The sequence below is a fragment of the Zerene cesonia genome, chromosome 28, assembly GCF_012273895.1.
Source record: "Zerene cesonia ecotype Mississippi chromosome 28, Zerene_cesonia_1.1, whole genome shotgun sequence".
Classification (NCBI taxonomy): Eukaryota; Metazoa; Arthropoda; class Insecta; order Lepidoptera; family Pieridae; genus Zerene; species Zerene cesonia.
The window spans coordinates 941,929-963,195 of NC_052129.1; the positions used below are offsets into that span (position 1 = coordinate 941,929).

At 33.0% G+C, this 21,267-nt stretch overlaps 1 protein-coding gene across 4 annotated transcripts in view; it reads left to right on the forward strand.

Moving 5' to 3' along the window:
• Nucleotides 1-21,267, forward strand: part of LOC119837593 (paired box protein Pax-5) — an 87,775-nt gene that overhangs the window by 29,673 nt on the left and 36,835 nt on the right. Inside the window, exons 2-3 of one of the 4 annotated variants that reach the window (XM_038363241.1) lie at nucleotides 113-329; nucleotides 783-848. In XM_038363241.1, coding sequence (XP_038219169.1) covers nucleotides 179-329; nucleotides 783-848 — 217 coding nt within the window. In that variant the 5' untranslated portion in view covers nucleotides 113-178. The remainder of the gene's footprint in view (nucleotides 1-112; nucleotides 330-782; nucleotides 849-21,267) is intronic. The other 3 variants (XM_038363243.1, XM_038363244.1, XM_038363242.1) reach the window with 3 other exon arrangements.

Here is a 21,267-nt window from a genome sequence, read left to right on the forward strand (position 1 = left end):
CAGTAGGTTTACGTTTTATACATTTATCGTAAACCCAATACACTTAGTTTGCCTGGTAGAGATCGCCAAAATTGACGAAGCAAGCCTCTCTATACATAAATTATTGTTCCAGGACCATGCACTCGCGGTAACAGCTCAGATATGCGCCAATAATACTCACAGTGCCACTTGGACCAAAATGGACCTGCACACGCCCCTCGTGGTTCACGGATACGACCATGCGCCCCTCTTGGAGGTGGAGGGGATCGACCACAGCCCCCAGCAAAAGGTGCTGCTCCACCCCCCCATTCAAAGCCAGGAGCTGATGAGCAATGACCACAGGAATGGAGGTGAGATTTCTATTTCAATTATGTGGGGGTTTCAACAGACTCCTCAGAGAGAGATAGAGAAAGAGTTTTTTTTTTACTGTCTCAGAATTCTTGGGAGGGGCTTAAATTTTGCGCTTGGATCTATAACATATGTGATAGATATCAATGTTTTTAGGGACCAATATATTATCTTTACTATAAATATTCTATATGATGAATAAATGATTTATTAGAGAGTTTTTAATATTTATATTACGTTTGTAATTACTTATTGATTAAACTCCAATCTGTCAAATATATTATTAAAAAGCTTACGAATACTACACAGATATTAAACAACCTTTTTCACGTTACTGTAAGTAATTTTCAATATGTTACTTGTTTTGGTGCAAAGAAATTTATTCATTAATTCATTCGATTATTGACTATAACATGAATTGTTGTATCGAGAACAGATGTGCTTATCTAACATAGAGTACGAATTTTCAGATGAGCAGTACCACGCCCACAGCAGTAACCAGAGCGGAGACGGTAAGTCAGGTAGTTGAATTACTATTTTCATAGTAATTTAATTTATTATTATTTTACTAACGTCTGTACTATAAATTAGGATAAGTTCGAATGTATAGTACGGGACTCATTTTGAGATTCGATTTTTGAAATGAAGATTCGAAACGATTTTACTCGATTTTTTTTTGTGTTTGAAATTCGAATGTTCTTATTTTAAAACCCGATAGAACTTAAAATTTCCTACGGATTATTTTTTTTTAATTATATAATTATATCAATAATTCATTTATTAATGATTGAGCTTTTTTTCTTCAATTTTTTTAAAACAATTCATCGATTTGCGCTTGTGTCGGTTGAGATAAGTCTTACATTCGATTTAAAAAAGTGCAATTGGTTATTGAAAATGATGTATTTCTATTAAAAATTATGGCAAATATTCCAGACGCGATAAAAATCAAGAAAATAATAATAAGAATCCATTATGAATATAGAAAAATACTAAAGAAAGTTGAGTGAATGTTAAGTGAAAGTAAAGAATAACAATACCGTTATGCAAGCAGATCGGATTCAAAACACAATTAAATTGTGTTCAGTAATTACCTACTTTTTGTAAACATTATTACAAAATCCAATATTATGATTTGATGAGATTTGAATAAAATTTAATTTAATTTTATTAAAAAGACAAATCGTGTCTTAAACACTGTTCTAAATAAACATCGAATTGAAATATATTAGAAAAAAATCGATAAAAAATCTACATTAATCGATTATTTTTCAAAAAATATCAATCACATGATTATGAAAGGTTACCATAAATTTGTTTTCGAAGAAATCGAACCCGGTACACGAAAAACGATTGTTCCATGTCAATACAGACTACACAGACAGACGATGAGTCACTAAAATTGGAATTATGTATGGATGAACGGTTTGTGGTGCGAGTTGTAGCGTTCATACACGCTTTTATTAGCTTCACTTGCGTGTTTGTATGTAACTGTCTCCTTTAGACTCGATTTTGACCTTAAACGGAGGGATTTAATTCAAACTTTGTACACTTATGAAGGATCGGTGACATAACAATCATTTCATGAGTTTATCTTATTATCCTGATTAGGATAGCCGATATTAAATTATATCTTTCTTTATGTATATCCTGTCAGTCGACTTAATTTTCTCCCTTTTTCATATATAAAAAGACAGAAAATTCGTTCATTCACTAAGGCGTGTTGTTCTTAAACTTTATTTATTATTAATAACTCGTAGCGATTAGCGGATGGAATGAGGTTGGAGGAAGTGTGTTTATTGTATTACTGCGCCACGCGGTTTCACCCGCGTAAGTCCGTATCCCGTAGGAATATCGGGATAAAAAGTTGCCTATATGTTACTCAAGTTGTCCAGCTGTTTACGTACCAAATTTCAATGCAATCGGTTAAGTAGATTTGCGTGAAAGAGCAACAAACACACACACATCCTTACAAACTGTCGCGTTTATAATATTAGTAGGATAGTAGGATAGGATTAGTAGGATTAATTTATTGTTTAAAGTAGGATAGGATTTATAATATTAGTATGATAGAATTTACAAGTCACACCTTATACAATCTCAACATATATTTTTTAGACTATCGCGCTAACTTCAACCGCACCCCAAACGCAGCAGCCGGCAAGTAATTTCACAGTGATTTAGTCAAGTGTAGTCTCACAAAAAACACCCATTCACCAGCGAGCCGCCATGAATGAGTGGTGGCCCTTTTGCTTCTGAATATAGGTCATAGCTTTATACCTCTAGTCTACTATGTAATAATACTAGCTGCGCCCCGCGGTTTCACCCGCGTAAGTATGTTTCCCGTAGGAGTATCGGGATTTAAAGTTGCCTGTGCGTTATTCCAGTTGTTCAGCTATCTGCGTACCAAGTTACATTGCAATCGGTTTAGTTTTTGTGCTAAAGAGTTACAAACATATATACACATAGACATATACCATCGTCACAAACTTTCGTATTTATAACATTTTAGTAGGAAAGGATAAATGCTGAAGTAAGAATTAAACTGGAACAAACATAATATAAGCTTAATTCATTCTATATTAGTTTTATAATTTTCTATACACTATAAGCAACGTCACTACAATTATTGAAATTCGTATGAAAATTGTTCCAGCAAAACTTGATGTTAAGTTAAACAGACTTACAAATTTGCGTGTTTACAATCGATTGTTGCAATAATTACAATAAACGGTCCATTTGTAAGGTGTACCAATTTATATAATTGCATCAATTTAATTACTAATTCGGATGTATGTTTAAATCGTAATTCCTTTTAATGAGAGCGAAAGAGATTTATTAATATAGTAATTTTATAAATATGTGTTTATTTGTATGTGTAATGCAATATCCGGAATTGCTGAAGTTGTTTAATTAAAACCTCTTTCTCCATTCGAAAGATAGTAAACAGAAAGACCGATTTCAAAAATTATTTTACTATTTTATATGTACGTGATCCGTGAATGCTATAGGCTATATGTTATGTACCACGGACGAAGCCGGGGTGGATCGCTAGTTTGAATATAAAATGGTTATTAATATTGGCTTATATTCATAAAACGTGCACTCATCCCTACTAATCCCTATCCCTACTAATATTATAAATGCGAAAGTAACTCTGTCTGTCTGTCTGTCTGTTACGCTTTCACGCCTAAACCACTGAATCGATTTTCACAAAATTTGGTATGAAGATAGAACTGAACTTGGGAAAGGACATAGGATACTTTTTATCGCGAAAAAAGGGTAGAAAGGGTTGAAAGAGGGGATGAAAGTTTGTATGAAAGTTCTTTATTGTGAAACCGATTTTGATGAAACTTGGTATGTAGATGGAGCTAAACGTGGGAAAGAACAAAACATACTTTTTAATACGAAGAAAATTCTCCTTACCATGTCGCGCGATATAAGCGAATTCTACGCGGGCGAAGCCGCGGGTGAAAAGCTAGTAGATTATATAAATCTAACACTAATAGAAAAGAGAATTTATAAGATTGGTCCAGTAGTTCCTGAAATTAGCGTGTTCAATCCAACATATTTCAGGCTTTATATTATAAGTTTGGGTTTAAGTGCTCTAAGTACTTACTTGGCTTACTTACTTACATATTTAGGTACGTTTTTACATTTATAAAATACAATAAAATGTCGAAAAAAAATTGTTAAATTTCTAAATCACTTCCATAGCGTTAAACAGTTGAGAACGTGACTGCTTTATTGTTTACAAAAAAACCTATACAGAGTTCAGTTTGGGTGTCAATTGTGTAATATCTGAAATGACTGATCCAATTTTGATAACACTTCTATTTGGGGAAAGTTCAAGTTTGATTATTGCTTGTGTAAGATATACGAAGGCAAATTGTATGCAAAATGTGATGCTTTTTTAATCAAAATAAAGCTTTTATTTTTGTAATATTAAATCTGTAAAATTTCACCTATATGTATATGATGGCAGTAAGTCCACTTATTGAAAAATACAAAATATCACAGATGTTATAATATTATCTATATTAAATTTAACATTTAAGGAACGAAGCAATGCGAAAAAAATACTAAAAACGCCTCTAACTATATCCACATATGAGAAATTTTGAAAGAATAGAAAAAAATTGCTACGGTTAGGCAAGATACGCAGGTTCGAGTCCTGCCTCGTGATCAAAAAAATTTTTCTATTCTTTCAAAATTTCTCATTTATAAAGCATTTCAATGCTATAAAACTAAAAATTAAATATATCCACATATATTAAGTTTTATAACAGTCGTAAGTTCTGGCCCCGATTTAGACGTGGTCACGATCATCGAAAGCGAAATGTCAGAAAAAATCCTACGTGACCGCCGGCGACGCTGGAGCGCTCTGAGCGAGCTGTCTATAGGCTCCTATGATATAGATGGACGATAAAATTCGAATTTTTTTCGAAATTCGAAAACGGTGTTCTTTTTTCGAATTCTAGGAGTCGCTCTGTGCGCGCGCTGACGGTGTTCTTTTTTCGAATTTGAAAGTAGTGGAAGTGTTTGAAAAAGGAAACGAAACGAATTAAAAAAAAAGATTTTTAGTTGGTGATCATTAATTGATTACAATATATTAGTTATAAAATGTTTAATACATATACATTGGTATGGTTGCTTTATAAACTAGCTAGCTTTCCGCCTGCGACTTCGCCTAGTTAATAGTAAGTTTACGTAGGATTTCAGAAAACTGTTACACGTCTTTTCTCGGCTCTTACACTATCTCTGTAACAGACACAAAGACAGACAAAGTTACTTCCGTATTTATATTATTAATAGAGATTGTTTCGTTGTTATTCTGACGTCACATCCGTAACATAACACATCAAAATCCATACATTCGCTGATACAGAAACTTAATTATTTCAAAAGGACAAAAACAAATAGATAGGGCGTTGCTACGGTATGGCAAGAAGACGCGGGTTCGAATCCCGCCTCGTGATATTTTTTTTCTGTCGTTTGAAAATTTCTCCTTTATAAAGCACTAGCTGCGTCCCGCGGTTTCACAATATCGGGATAAAAAGTTGACTATATTATCCAGTTATCCAGCTGTCTACGTACCAAATTTAATTGCAATCGGTTCAGTAGTTTTTGCGTGAAAGAGCAACAAACACACACACATCCTTGCAAACTTTCGCATTTATAATATTAGGAGGATTTCAATATTATAAAACTAAAAAAAACAAATAGCTCTACACTCTCGAAGCTCCCATGTACAATAAAACATCCTCTAGGTTCCCAGGGAAGTGGCTGCGGTGGCGTATTCGATTACTTTCTCAGCTGATGTGTCGAGATCGGTTCCGGTTTTCTTGGCGCACGCTTGTTTTTATACTGGTTTTAAATCGGGGTGTTTATGTTTTGTTGACGGATTTAAATCGGTCAAAATTATATGTGATAATAAATTATAAATAAATCCAATAATAGATAAATTATAGATAAATCTTGATTTTCATTTTTTAGTAATCGAATTATCACCTATTTTTGAAAGTCAGTTAAAATATTATCCCAGAGACAACATCGCTGTCCTAAATGCAAATAAAAAAACGATAACAATATTTAATAACACGCAGATATAAATTATATCATCGGTTTATTTTTTATCAAAAACCGGTTTATTGAAACGAGGGTCACGCCTTCGAGTCCCGTCGCGTGACAAATTGAATTGTCTGTGTATTGCCGATTTACAAACTTGATTTTAAATGTTAATCTATATCTAATCTATCTTGAATTATAAATGCGGGAGTTCGTACGTTACTGATTTTACGATTTTAATAAAACTTGGTAGTGTGACAGCTTAAATATCATAGTACATGAGTATAGGTAAGCTATAAAAATACTAGAATCTATCTAAGAACGTTCTACGTATATAATATATAAAATAATCAATTTTTCATATCAGTCAATTATATTATCTACCTTATATCTATCAGCTATAGGTTTATTATTGAAACACCTGAATTATAAAATAAGTCTTCTCTACAAAAAATGTCACTAACTGAAAAATGGAACCTACCTGATGAAAATAATTTCCCATCAGACACAAAGAATCATATCAACCCGTTGAAAACCCGTGGAGTTATAGAGAAACAAACCAAAAAAATACTTAAACTTAGAAGATCATTAGATGATATATTATATTGAGGTAACTAGCATATATTGTTGACTTTAAAATGCAAAGAAACGATCGAAATCTAAAAGCAACACTAATTTCACATTCATTGCAAACTTATATAGTCTGTACAAGCATTGTTACACAATATGATGGAATAGACAAAACATATTTTATTTGAATAGCCATAAAATTCAAGGTTGAATAGAAATAATATTCTATTTTTAATTTCTTTTTTTCATGAATAAACATTGGCACAATAACATTAGCTTTTTAATTCGTCAAGACAACGCAACTATTGGCCTGTAACAAATTCATAAAAAGAAAATTGTTCCATATTTGAAAAATCTAACACCACAAGAGTCTGAATTTAAAAATGCAATAGACAGAGACGGCTGTATATTCCTTCGTTCCGCTCGATTAGACCCGCCTCACTTAATTTTTGACAGCTCTCCGCCCAATCAAACTTTATTCTAAATTCGTAATTGACATAAAACAAAGACTCCTATAGTGTCAAGCTATTTTCTGCTTTAACGCCTTGCAATAGATATGCTTTTAAGACAGTAATTTATATGATTTGGGAAAGCCTTAAGTACTTCAAACGATTAAGGAAAACAAATGCTATCTTTATTTAAATAGAAATGTTTGTAATTAACTGAATCAGATTTTTATAATAACACGAATCACGGTGTTTTACGGATAGGAAAAGATAGTAAAAGATCTTAGTAAAAGTTGACTTTCCTATAATTATTGGATAAATAAGACAAAATTCTATGTTAAAATTATACACATGTATATATTTATTATAATATACACGTAAAATTCTTTACATTTACTCTTCTCTTTCTTTTGTATTTAATATCAAATCAAATCAAAATTCTTTATTTTCTAAAATCAAATGAATATTTCATCTATGTAAGTATAAGGACAGTCAAAGCCGCGGACTTTCACTATGTTACTAATAATGCGATATATAATTTGTCACTAATGGACGCCATTGGTGGATTTAATGATCAATCAATCATATTGTATAATACAATTGTATATAAATCACTTAACCACGACAACTTGTACTTAAGACATATTAAGTTAAACACGAATCTTATCTATTTGTTATTTAAAATGTTAATTTACGCTAATATCATGTAGAGGAAATGTTCGTATCTTTGTATGTTTGTTACGTTTTCACGCAAAAACCACTGGACCGATTTCAAAAATTCTATCACCGTTAGAAAGCTGCATCTTCACTGAGTGACATATATCATACGTACCACGGGCGAAGCCGGGGCGAACAGCTTGATACAGTGGTTAACGTCTAAGCGTAAACCGAGGAAGCTAGAATATTAGCTGAGGTCTTACAACATAGGGAGTCCAGTCCGTTTTTTCGAAACAAACATACAGAACCTACCTTCCTCTTCCAATATAGCTTTCATTTTGTCTCAAGTTCGCATATAGTGGTGACTTTACTATCTTCTCGATATGTAATTTGTCCAACAGACAGAGCTATTAGCCATTATTCCGATAGGGAATATTATTTATTACAGTAAATATAATACATATGTATAATTATGACCCTTTGGAATGAGGGATCTAGAATCAAGTCAAGCTTAGGACCTGATATAACTTAAATCAGTTGTAGGAGTGAATACCGAATTGGCCAGTTCCTGAAGGATATTTGCCCACTATTATTCACATAATAGACATTCATTTATATGTTATATAAATATTACATCAATAATAAAAATAAGGTTTTACATAAAATACTACAGACACGTTCAAATTTATTAGTCCTAACAAAAAAGTAACTGAACTTCAATATAATATTTGAATAATTCAAATTTCGAATGGAATGTGTGAGCGAGATAACAAAGATCAAAAATCACGATAGAAAGAGCCGGCAAGGGGAGCGTTCGGAAACTCGCTGTGGAATTATTTTATTGTAAGGTATATTTTAACTGACCAAAAAAATAAATAATCATTATATTTGCAAAAATCAATATTTTGCTATAAAATATTAATCTTGAAGTATGAACAATTTTTTTTCAGTACAAAAGTGGCTATACAATTCTGACTTAGGCTCCAAACTGTGGATAATTTCTCATATTTATCACCATGTTGGTGCCATATATCATAATTGTTCCTTATTATAAACTTTCACTCATCATCATAATCAGTCCGCTCAGGCTTCACCCGTTCACATATTATATAGTATAGGGGACCCGGAGGCCCATTTCCTTTTCCTCGCTCTTCCCAATTCCTTCTTTCCAGCCATCATTCCTTTCCTTGTCTCTTACCCTTTAAAGGTGGGCAGCGAATTCGCTGAGCCTCTGCGAATTCGTCTGAGCCCCTGCGAATGCTCATGGGCGGTGGTAATTGTTTACCATCAGCGCACCACCAGCGCAATTGCCCGCTAAAACATAAAAAATGTGGCACTTAAGGATTACCTAAAACCGTTGGATTGGTGAAAGAATTTTTGGAATCAGTGAAGTAGTTCTTTAGGTAAATGCTTTCTAAGAAATACTTATATACCAATAAATATTATACATATAATATACATATATAACAGAATATTGGTATTTATTGTAACAATAATCTATATTTCTCACTTTAATTATTCCATTTATATATTATATTTCTATATAATACATGTACTTGAAAAAAATATTTTTAAACCGTCTTCTGAAACAGTCGACTTAAATATTATAATGTGCGTGATGACATATATTATGACAAAATAATCGTTTGGTTTGTGATAAAACAAGTCTTCATAAATAGTGTTAACAAAGTGAACAAGATATTTTAATTGTCTTTTTATAATCTGTCGTGTTTTACTGAAACTCAACTTATTAATCAAACGTCTTTAAAGAACGTTTATTTCTTTATTTTTATAACGTTCTGCTTTGTTATTCAATTTTATTATTGTAAGTAGGTATATTGCAATAACACTTGCAATAAGCAATTGTGGTGAATTAAACAAATACAAAATAGAACCAATTTAAAGTAAAGAAAGAGTATGGAACCTATGTATACTGATATTCCTAGATAATTAATGTGTTAACATGAATAACAAATTAATTACAAGTTTCTTAAATAATATGTCTTATTAGAACGATCATTCATATTTCGCAAAAAAAAAAAATCATTCAGAAAAAAAATAGAACATAAAACGGCATATCTCAATTGCTAGGGGTTGTATCCGAACGCGTCCCATCCGCCACGTGCCGTAGAGGGTGTCGTGTCATCGCGACGCGCGGTCGACTGCGAAATATCCCGCCAAAATTTGCCAAACATACATGTCACTCGATACAAAATTGTGTTCCGACGTTATCTGTTCATAGAACTTTGCCTCTATAAATTAAAAAAAAAAGTAAATTTTCCGCGCTAGTAAAATTCACATTTGAAATTTTTAAATTTGGAAGTTTCGTGAAAAAGGAAATGCCGACTTTTCGCGCGTATTGTGTATAGTGTTGTGTTGGCAGTGTTTATAAATTCGATAAAACGATAACAATAATTATTGGTACAGTGTGATTTTTATCAACATTTTTCAAATTACTTAACAACGTAACTAACATTATGTGAAATGAGGTTTTTCAATAACTAGAATCGCTATAACGAAGATAAATATACGTATAAAACTACGTAATATACCAAACAAGTGATATATAAGCTGAAGTGTAAAGTAATACTCCATGTAATTCTAATACCTGTCTAAATCAGAGATCGGTTATGTGAGCCATGTGAATAAATAATACCGATCGTATTTGCTTCATATAATAATAAGATGTATTTTATTTTAACATTTACTGATACTATATTTTCCTAATAAATTTATTACAATAAATTCCAACTATAGTTTCTGTATCTCATTTATTATTTGTGTAAACTTCGGTTAAAGTGCAAACGAAATTGACACACTCACTATAATTAATCGATTGTTAATCCAACGATTTAACCAAAACTATCTATTTAAACGGGGCTTCAACTTTTTACTTTTTATAAATGAAATTTTCACAATGCCTTCTCGATAAATAATTCAACAAATCAATAAACATACTGTAAAACACAAAATCACTAACAGATATAGGGCATGTCGAAAATATTAATGTTTGACGACATATGACACCTGCCAACCCGCACTAGGCCAGCGTGGTGGGTAAAAGCCAGAATTAAGGCCTCATATGGGGCCCGAGTCTGCGATATAGGGAATATGAGATATAGGGAAGTGAGGACAAACATCGATAAAATAGTATCAATCTTACATAAACCATCATTTCATAACGAACAAAACAATCCCACGCCGAAGCCGGACATAAGATATCAGAAAACCGATCCTCTTGTCACAATCCATCGATTCTGAGCGAGCCAACCGTAAAATATGCCTCAAATCGAGACCTATTCATCTGTACTGAGGCGTCTACGAAGCGATTAAGACGTGTTTAAATTAGTGAGTTTTAGTGCAAGTGAAGTGATAGATTTACGACATATAACTAACAACGTGTATTTATACAGTGATTATAAACTCCAGTATTTATTTATTCAATTGGACCTCTTAAAAGAAATTTTAATCATCCTAGTAACATATACCACTGGTTAGAAAAACAGTTTCTACAGAGAAGAGCCGGCAAGAATCTGTTGTTGCTTCGCCATCCGTATCCGTTATCCGTAAATGTTTTAGATAACATATGTGTAGCGCTTATAACCTTACTTATATACTATAACTTTAACTTAATAAAAATCACGAGCATAATATAGTATTGGATGAGCTTTGTGAATGAAATTATATTAGTTAATACTTATATAAAATTTATTTTAAATCACCGTCGCAGGTATACCTAACTCTATACGTAGAGGTTGGTACCTAGATTCTGTCTTTTAACTAAAAAGCAGTTTAAATATTTCGGAGGATGAAATGTTGGTTATGTTTTGATTATACGTTTGTTTATTAAACCCTACTAGAGGAGAGATATTTAGTAGTATTGAGTTAGTAGTAGGTAGGTAGGTACGTTAACTACATGTATGAAACATATATCTTTACACATATGTTTTATATTAACGTCTTGTTTGTGTATTGAAGAATTAATCGCGTTTTAGAGCATAATAAAGTAATCATTTTAATAATTAACTAAGAAATCTCGTGAGAAGTAAAACCACCTGCCGCTGTCGACCGGAAAGAGAATGCTCAAACAGCGGAAAATCGCCCAAAAACCGATGAAATTTAACCAAACGAATCGGTTTTGACTAAGAATCGGCTTACTTAACGGCTTTTAGACACTATGGCTCCTCAATTGGATTAGAAAAAAACGAAACTCGTCAAGTGTAAAGTTTATCGGCAAAAATAGAAGATCTCATTAAAATAAATAACGTGTATGTACGTAAATTGAGATTGATGTAAATTAATCTGTTTATTTTATGTATGATTTTATTAAATTATCTTCAATTGACCCTAACCCTCATAGGAGGCCTGTGTCCCAGCAGTGGGAACATATAAGGGCTGATGATGATGATGATGATGATGATCTTCAATTGGCAAGTAGGTAGCAATCGCGGCACAAAATAATAAAAATTTACTATATTTTCTTAATTATATGAAATAATTATGAAATGCTTATCCAATGATAAAGTATTTATAAATTCTTAAGCGCTCTTTTAAAAATACTGCAAAATAGAGAAAAAAAAAACAAATTTTAAATAAGAATCGACTTTTATTAATTCACATGGCTACATTTCTATTTTTAAAAACCATTTCGAACGCGACGCAAAAATTTAAAATTCGAATTTTTCCAGCTAAAGCAAATTTTGAAATTCGAACGAACAATGGGTTCGAATAAAAAATAATAGACAATATGTGTTTGTGAGAGTGTATGTGTGTTTTGTATACAAGTGAGTGTGCCGGCAAGCTGGAGGGCCAAAGTAAGGCCACTTTTGCGGCCCTCTTCGGGCTAAGGGCCGGCGGCGGCGTTGACCTCTCCGCCGCTTACCGATATAATCAGAATATGATGGAGTATTATACATGTAAGTGTTTGTGTACGTTATTATTATTGTGAATAATAAGAAAATTCCTGAAGAAAATAGAAAATTGATTTAATAGTAGGTACTTACTTCGGCATGTTTTTTATACAAAAATAATTATTTTCTCACATAAAACTGAATCGCATTCGAATTGTCAGTGCAAGATCAAATTTGAACGTATATATTTCACTTGATATAAAGAGATTCATCAAAATTCGTTCACCCGATAATACAAATCTAACAAATACAAAAAATATAAAGCTCAATTGAGAATCGCCTCCTTTTATTGAAGTCGGTTGAAAATACTAAACGACTTCTAATTTTTTATAGTTATTTACCATAATGTCATATGAAAGACCAGCGGTTCGCCCCGGCTTCATCCGTAGTACATTTCATCTCATCTTCCTCGTACCTTAGCGTTTTAAAAAATATCGCTTTATATAAGATTCATAGAAAACAGATAAATAACAAATCTAGGTATGATATTTTTAAAAACAACCTAACAGTTTAAAATGAACTAAAAATAAATAATATAAAATACCTTTAATTAAATCAAGATCCTGTTAATATTAAAGGCGCGAATGTTTGTAAGTATTGATGGATGTTTGTTATTCTTTCACGCAAAAACAACTGAACCGATTGTAATGAAATTTGGTAATATATAGTAGGTAAGTAGATAGCTGGACAACTGAAATAACACAAAGGGAACTTTTTAATCCCGATATTCTTACGGGATACAGACTCACGCGGATGAAACCGCGGGGCGCAGCTAGTGCATTCTATATATAAATGTCATATTTAGGGTCTATGATAGCTTACTAGCTAAAACCCGCGGTGTCACTCGCGTGGTACCCAAGCAAAAAGCCTATGTGTTTATTCAGACTATAATCTATCTCTGAACCAAATTTCATATAAATAGGATGAGCTGTTTTCGTGTGCAAGAGTAACAAACATCCATACATCTATACTTTCAAACGTTTATAATCTAAGTAGGTTGGTTTAAAGATACCTACTGTGAAAACAGTTTTAACTTAACGGATGTTTTGATGATTAATTAAAAACAGAATCTGGATATAAAGAGATCGAGATCCTTTCTTGACGTGTAAAATTTGAAAATCTAAGTATGCCTTTCTACTTGCAGGTCTTAAAATAAATTAGTTTTAATGATATAAAATATAATATTAAATAACAATAAAGCTGAGTCTAACTTGTATAAATATGAAATAAGATTCAATAGAAAACGTTGTATACTAATTCGTTTCTTTAAAACGTATTATTAAGTCGATGCCTTTGTGAAACTCAACGCAAACCCGAATATAAAATATATGGCGTCATATCTAAGAATAACGCTTCGCCATAATCCTCGTAAAAAAATAACAAGCCATTATCCGTTCCCATATTCATAAGCGTAAAAAAAAACATCCCAATCCTCCACAGACTATAAACGCAAAACACCCATCTCCATAACCAGATTATCATAACGACAAACATAAAACCATAGAGATAACTCCATAGCGCCGCACATCTGCGTTGTGATTTAAAACGGCCAAAAATTTCCTTCCAAATTCAAGATTATGAACGAGCCAACGGGCGCGCGGCTTTCTCGCGGGAGGGAGAACGCTCCGCTCTGATTGGCTGTTAGCTTGTGGGCGGGATGCTTGTGTCTGTGTGCGTGGAACGCGTTTGAATTTGAGCATGCGTTGGAGGACATTGGCTCGTATGGATTTGCAAATTGAAGGATGTTGTAGCGATTTTGAGGTTATGTCCCTTACATCGCTCATTTTACGGTGCGAGCTCGGAGATTGGGTAGCTTTCTGCGTAGTCAGTACAGAATTATGAACGCATGTTAATAAACAGTGATAATGTATGCAATTATAATCGTTCGATTATAATTAATTAAACACAATTTCCTAGGCCTATTGCTAGTTGACGTTTTAATTAACGCAGTTAATGAAACATTTGATATACATTAATTATTTGAAATACTTTCTGTCTTTCGGTCTATTCCGCTATATTTGCCCTATGTTATATATACTCTTCCTAACCAAACTCTACATTGAGCAGTAAGATCAATGTAGAGCTTAGTTAGGTAGAGTGAGAAAAGTTTATTAAAAAAGAGATATGGGTAATCATTGTAGGTACTATTAAAACTCTATATAAATTATGTTCACTGTATAATAAAAACTTATATAAATTATAGTTCATAACCCACATCTTACCAATATGAAAATAAATGAATCCTACTATCCTACTAATATTATAAATGCAAAAGTTTGTAAGGATGTGTGTTTTTGTTGCTCTTTCACGCAAAAACTACTGAACCGATTGCAATGAAATTTAGTACGTAGGTAGCTGGACAACTGGAATAACATAGAGGCAAATTTTTATCCCGATATTCCTAGGTGATACGGACTTACGCGGGTGAAACCGCGAAGCGCAGTTAGTAAAAAATCCCATGAAACTCGTGAAAGTATAAGAAGATAATGCTATAAAATTAAGTTATGTCAAGTAAAACCTATTGTAAATTAATTTGATTCATTCCAATCCTGTTGACAATGAGAGGCATCTCATTCGTTTGTTGGTTTGTTTGTAACTTTAGTATATTGAGTGATGAAATTAGAGTTTTATAGAAGCGCTTTATTCCATGAATAGGTATGCAGGTTAGAGTAATACCTAACTCTGTCTAGTCTAGTCGTCTATTACTTGCATAATTAACATGCAATATTTTATCATATATTATTAAATTATTATTAGCGCCTCCATGATATATGAATTTACAACTATATGAATTTACAATTTTGTTTATTACCTGGCTGTAGACCACGGCGACACCCGCGTAAGTCCGTATCCCGTAGGAATATCGGGATAAAAAGTTGCCTATATGTTATTCCAGTTGTCCAACTGTCTACGTACCAAATTTCATTGCAATCGGTTCAGTAGTTTTTGCGTGAAAGAGCAACAAACACACGCACATCCTTACAAACTTTCGCATTTATAATATTAGTAGGAAGTAGGATAATTAATCAAGTACTAACTACGACTAGAGATGTTAATCACTATGTGAGATTCGTATTTAAAATAGGTTGTTAATTTTTTCAAACCTTTTCAAAATCAGTTCCTCAAATATCACTAATCACAGACAATTTATCTCTTTTATCTTCATCAAAATGTCCCTTAACTCAACATATTTATTTTATTCCATCATATGGTATGTATTCAATGATTATAAATACACTAAAAACCTATCATTCGTCAAACAATAACTACTTATTTTGAACGAAAAATATGAAGGCGGTTTGCCTTCATATTGTCAGAACAAGGCCGACTATAAATGGACTACACGGGAGGCATCAGCTCTCAAATAAAAAGCAATCATTAAAATCTGTTCACTCAGTCGAAAGTTCTCAACCGACTTTAAAAAATTTACTCATTTTTTGAAGTCGGTTGAAATTAGATTCGATTCACGTACTCATAAAATATAAATGATTACGCAATTTAATACTCAACAAAAAGCCATAATATCGTCCTAACAACAATAGAATCACTTCCTCATAAAAACCCTCATATACCACGACACACATAATACATATGTGTTACAAAAACAAACAACAATGAACTCTAAATTGTATGAATAGAGTTCAAAGTACGACAAACCGCGAGTCAGTAACCGGAGACAAATTACACCACACACGCGAATCGTGTACGTGTAACGTGCGAACGTATTCACGCACACATAGAGCGGCGCGCTCTAATTGGCCAGGGCGTGTGCGCGGGCGCATATATCACTGATCTTTTTGAAACGTAATAAGATTTAGAAAGGTTGTCTGGCTGGTGTTTTGAAACTACTTACCAGTTTGTTGCGTTGTAGTTATATTAACATGGTTATGTAAGCTATTCGTTAATCACTATCTACATAATTTATCGTTAGATTTGTAAGCCAATTAATTTAATTATTTTATTAGTACCGTATTCTCATTATAATTATATGAGTTTTCAACGAAATTTGATGAAACGTTCTGGAAAGTTCTTAAATCTTCTTGCTAAACGACAACACTAAAACAACACTAATTAAAATTGTCTAATATGATGGTGTTTTTTACTTTATAATGAATAAAGATATAAAATAGTAAGTAGAAACGTAGAGGCCATGAAATATCACAACCATAGATTGACCTAGCGTACCATTTTCTGAATAGTTCGGAAATAACCGGTCGAAGGCTTATTTTTCTGGTAGCTAAATCGATCTAAAAACATACAAATAAACGGAGATGCAAATCGTAGATAGGAGATACTATATTAATTCATTTAAGTAATTCCTTCAATGTCAGATCAGACCTTAGCAATTTAAAAATTAGCTAAATAACCTATGTTTTGATATAAAATGTGTATGTCATAGTCATAATACATACATACTTGTATTAAAGGCTGCTTTGTGATTTTACATAGAGTTTGTGTATCACCCTTCTCTTCCATCGAGATGAGGTCTAAAAATCAAAGTAGGTGTGTTGTCAAGTTTCGAGCCATTTAAAAATACACACAAATTTAAACATGTGTAGACAAAATACTAAATAGGATAAACTTTAGTTAAACAACATAACCTAATATAGTTTCTAAGTATATATCCAGGTCTGCTTTTAAAACATTGTTTTTATTAATTCTGTGTTCTTTTGTTGATTCAAAACATTAATTATAAAATATAAGAATAACTAACACATTGTTAAATAACTTATGCTTATAATAATCTTTACCAACGAAAACAAAGCATAAAATACAGTATTTTTAAAGGATGTTAACAAAAATAAACGTAATTACAGATATAAAAATTTAAATAAAACTGTCGCTAAACAAGTTTTATAAACAAAAAAAGCTAAAAGGAAACATTACCATTTGACCGGATGCGCGCCCGACGCCATTGTTCCCGCCATCTTGTTTTTATTAAACTCGGCATTTTATAGTGGACTTTACCTTTAGCTATGTGCTATTCATTTGGTTTTTATGTTTTCATAAACAGGTTTTTCGTTTTTAATTAGGTATATTTGAAGCGGAATATCAAATTGTTGGTCGAGTTTTAGTTATGATAAATAGAATAGATTAGTTTTATTATTTGATACAAAACCTCGTTTAAATTATAGGTATATATATTAAAAAGTAGAGGACCAAAAGAGGATCCTTGTACGACTCCCCATAGGAAAAAATATATTTTATATCGTGGTTATAAAACTGCGTCTTTCTATCCATTATTTTGTTACGCTTTCTTCCAAATACTTTAGCTTGTTACTTTATGACTGGGATCAAAGTCCTATTAATTCTACTAATATTATAAATGCGAAAGTTTGTAAGGATGTGTGTGTGTTTGTTGCTCTTTCACGCAAAGACTACTGAACCGATTGCAGTGAAATTTGGTACGCAGACAGATGGACAACTGGAATAACATATAGGCAACTTTTTATCCCGATACTCCTATGGGATACGGACTAACGCGGGTGAAACCTCGGGGCGCAGCCAGTATTTCTATAATTTTATCGTAATTCACATATAATCTAACATCATAGTTCTCAAAATTTAATATTATCGTGTATATTAAATATTAACAAGAGGTTTACCTAGTCTTTATACCTATCGCCTTGTCGTTTCTCTGATTTATTTCCCCACCATCAACAATGACGGTTTTAAATCGTGATTTATTAATAATATCCTGCGTTTTTTCTCTGCGCTGTGCTATCTTTAAATTCCACAGCTACATATGGGTGCCTCACGGAGCGTGAAGGAGGGCTCTATTGGTATTTATAATTAGGTTTTTTTATTTATATTGACGTAGGTTGCAGGTTGAATTAGTGATTTTAATAAAACATGATTTTCCTGTGACCCTTTTCAATTCGATTATACAGAGTTACATAAATAGACGTGGTTTTATTCCCAATTTGTGTAGAATTTATGGATTTATTCATAAATGTTGACATTATTTTTGCATTAGGTGTGTGATTATTTGTTTTGATAGCAAGCTTTTGTTTTCTTTTAAATATATGGTTGTTGTTATTGGCCGTTTATACGAGTTTTGTCCGCGTTGAATGGGTCTACAAAATTCCATATTTGATTGGTAATGTAGCTATTTTATAGGTAAAATAATTATTAATATAAATCGAGCAGTTTTTGAGTTTTCTCTCCATTCCTCTTTCAATGGTTTGTTTAGCTGCAGCTCCATCTGAGTTTGATCAATATAGGTCACTTCTAATTAAAAGGCGCCTACTAACTTCCGTCTTAAATACCAATATTGTTTTTCTGTGGAACGTTCTTCCATATCAAGTTAAATACAAGAGCATATTATAATTTTAATCCGACCTCAAAAAGCATTCCAGAAATCATGCGTACGCTTACATATTCATTACGTTACCCACATCATTACTATAGATCAACAAAGAAATATGGTTCACCAGTTTTTGCGTGAAAGAGAAACAAACAGATATTGCTCTGATTTTTTTTACCATCAGTAATAGTCAATCAATCATCGTCAATTGCTTCGATTTAATAGAGCTCTATATTCATTAGCGGAAATAAGCGTTGTTTGCAAGACATACAAAAAAATTATTCATGCTAATGCAGTTATTGTAGATTTGCATAGATATGTAAAAATGCTCTAGAGTATTTTAGAATTTCATTTGTATTATGTAAGAGAAGCAGTGGTGGCTCAGTGGTGAGAACCTCGGACTTCAAAATCGATAAGTCGGGGTTCGAGACCGGGTGCGCGTGCAGGAAGTAAATTGTTTTTTCAATTTATCTGCGCATATAGATATCACCACTGTTCAAAACGGTGAAGGAAAACATCGTGAGGAAACCGGCATGTCCAAGAATGAAAAGTTCGACGATATGTGACATCTGCCAACCCGCACTTGACCAACGTGGTGGATTATGGCCTGTACCCTCATAGGAGGCCTGTGTCCCAGCAGTGGGAATATATATGGGCTGATGATGATGATAATGTAAGAGTTTGTGTGTATGTTTGTTAATCAGAAGCGATTTGCCAAAATGTATACAATATATGCTATATGCTAGAGACAGTTTTTGGCCCGCTGCGCCCTACGGTTTCACCCGCGTAAGTCCGTATCCCGTAGGAATATCGGGATAAAAAGTTGGCTACATGTTATTCCAGTTGTCCAGCTGTCTTCGTACCAAATATCATTGCAATCGGTTCAGTAGTTTTTGCGTGAAAGAGCAACAAACGCACACACATGCTTACAAACTTTCGCATTTATAATATTAGTAGGATAACGATGCCACGCGATTTCATACCTTCATTAATATATAGACTATTTTAACCAAAAAATAATCTTTCTATTTTAATCGGTAGTTTCTGAGATAACCACGTTCAAACAAACATACGTCTTCTTCTTCATTATATATAGGCTAGTCTATCTTAATCTATAGGATAGATATGTAAAAAACAATCAATATTTCATAATTTATGTATATTATGAAAGCGGTATGTTTGCATGTTTGTCAATCAAAAACTATTGCGTAATGTTGTCAAGTTTTGGCAAAGTTTGTAAAACGCAGACATAGTTAATTATAGATTGCGAGAGCCTCCGTGTGGAAATATTTTTGAGTGGATATTGTGTGCAGTTTTAAATGGACTAGCTGTAACCCGCGGCGCCTCTCGTGGTATCCGGGTGAAAGTTATAGCAGAGCAAGCAAAGGAGCAGGTCGGCCACCTGACGTGAAGTGGGAAGTGGTCACCACCGCCCATAAACACTTGCAACACTAGACGTGTTACAGGTGCCTTGCCGGCCTTTCAGGGATATGTAAGCTCTTTTCTTGAAGGCCCCAATTTGGAATGGACGACTAGACGCAGTAGACGTAACATAATAATTCTCATATGCACGTGGGATATTAAAATCTAGTGAATTAAATACATTTTAAATCTATTTAAATGTTTTTTTCTATCAAAGCAGTATTCAGTACACAGTATATAGTCAGTCTAGCCGCTTGTCCAAGCCTTGGTTGTTGATCCTGGGATAAAAATAAACCACGTACTACACTTAAATAAATGTCGGTAAAGACGTAACCATCTAATCTATACTATCTATACTTATATTATAAAGCTGAAAAGTTTGTTTGATTTTTTTTTTAATTCTTTCAGTGTTATATATTGAGCCCATTTATTGAGGAAGGCTATAGGCTATATACGTACCACGAGCGAAGCCGCGGCGAATAGCTAGTTACTACTAAAATATTTTACTACATTGTGGTGAAGTTTTTGAGTCAAACCGTAACAAACAGACGAAAAAAAATCAAATTTCCTCTTTATCACATTAGTTAATGTTATGAAATGCTTAATATTTATGGCTGATAAAAATCAGTATAGAAATGCCGGCGCACCGGGAGTAGGGAGTGCGCCCACGCATGACTGTCCTCTCTAACTCGCTATCACAATTATTCTTTGCAGGTGATTTTAAATGATTCTCATTTTTATAACAGACTAGCCGCGCCCCGCGGTTTCACCCGCGTAAGACCGTATCCCCTATGAATATCGGGATAAAATGTTGCCTATATGTTATTCCAGTTGTCCAGCTATCTACGTACCAAATTTTATTGCAACCGGTTCAGTGGTTTTTGCGTGAAAGAGCAACAAACGCACACACATCCTTACAAACTTTCGCATTTATAATATGAGTAGGATTTATCTAGGTCAAAATCTAGCCTCACACTGGGTATACTTATAAGAATTAATAATATTTTATGAGTAGGTACACAACACGGACTTACGCACAAGAGTAGGTGATAGACATTGACTC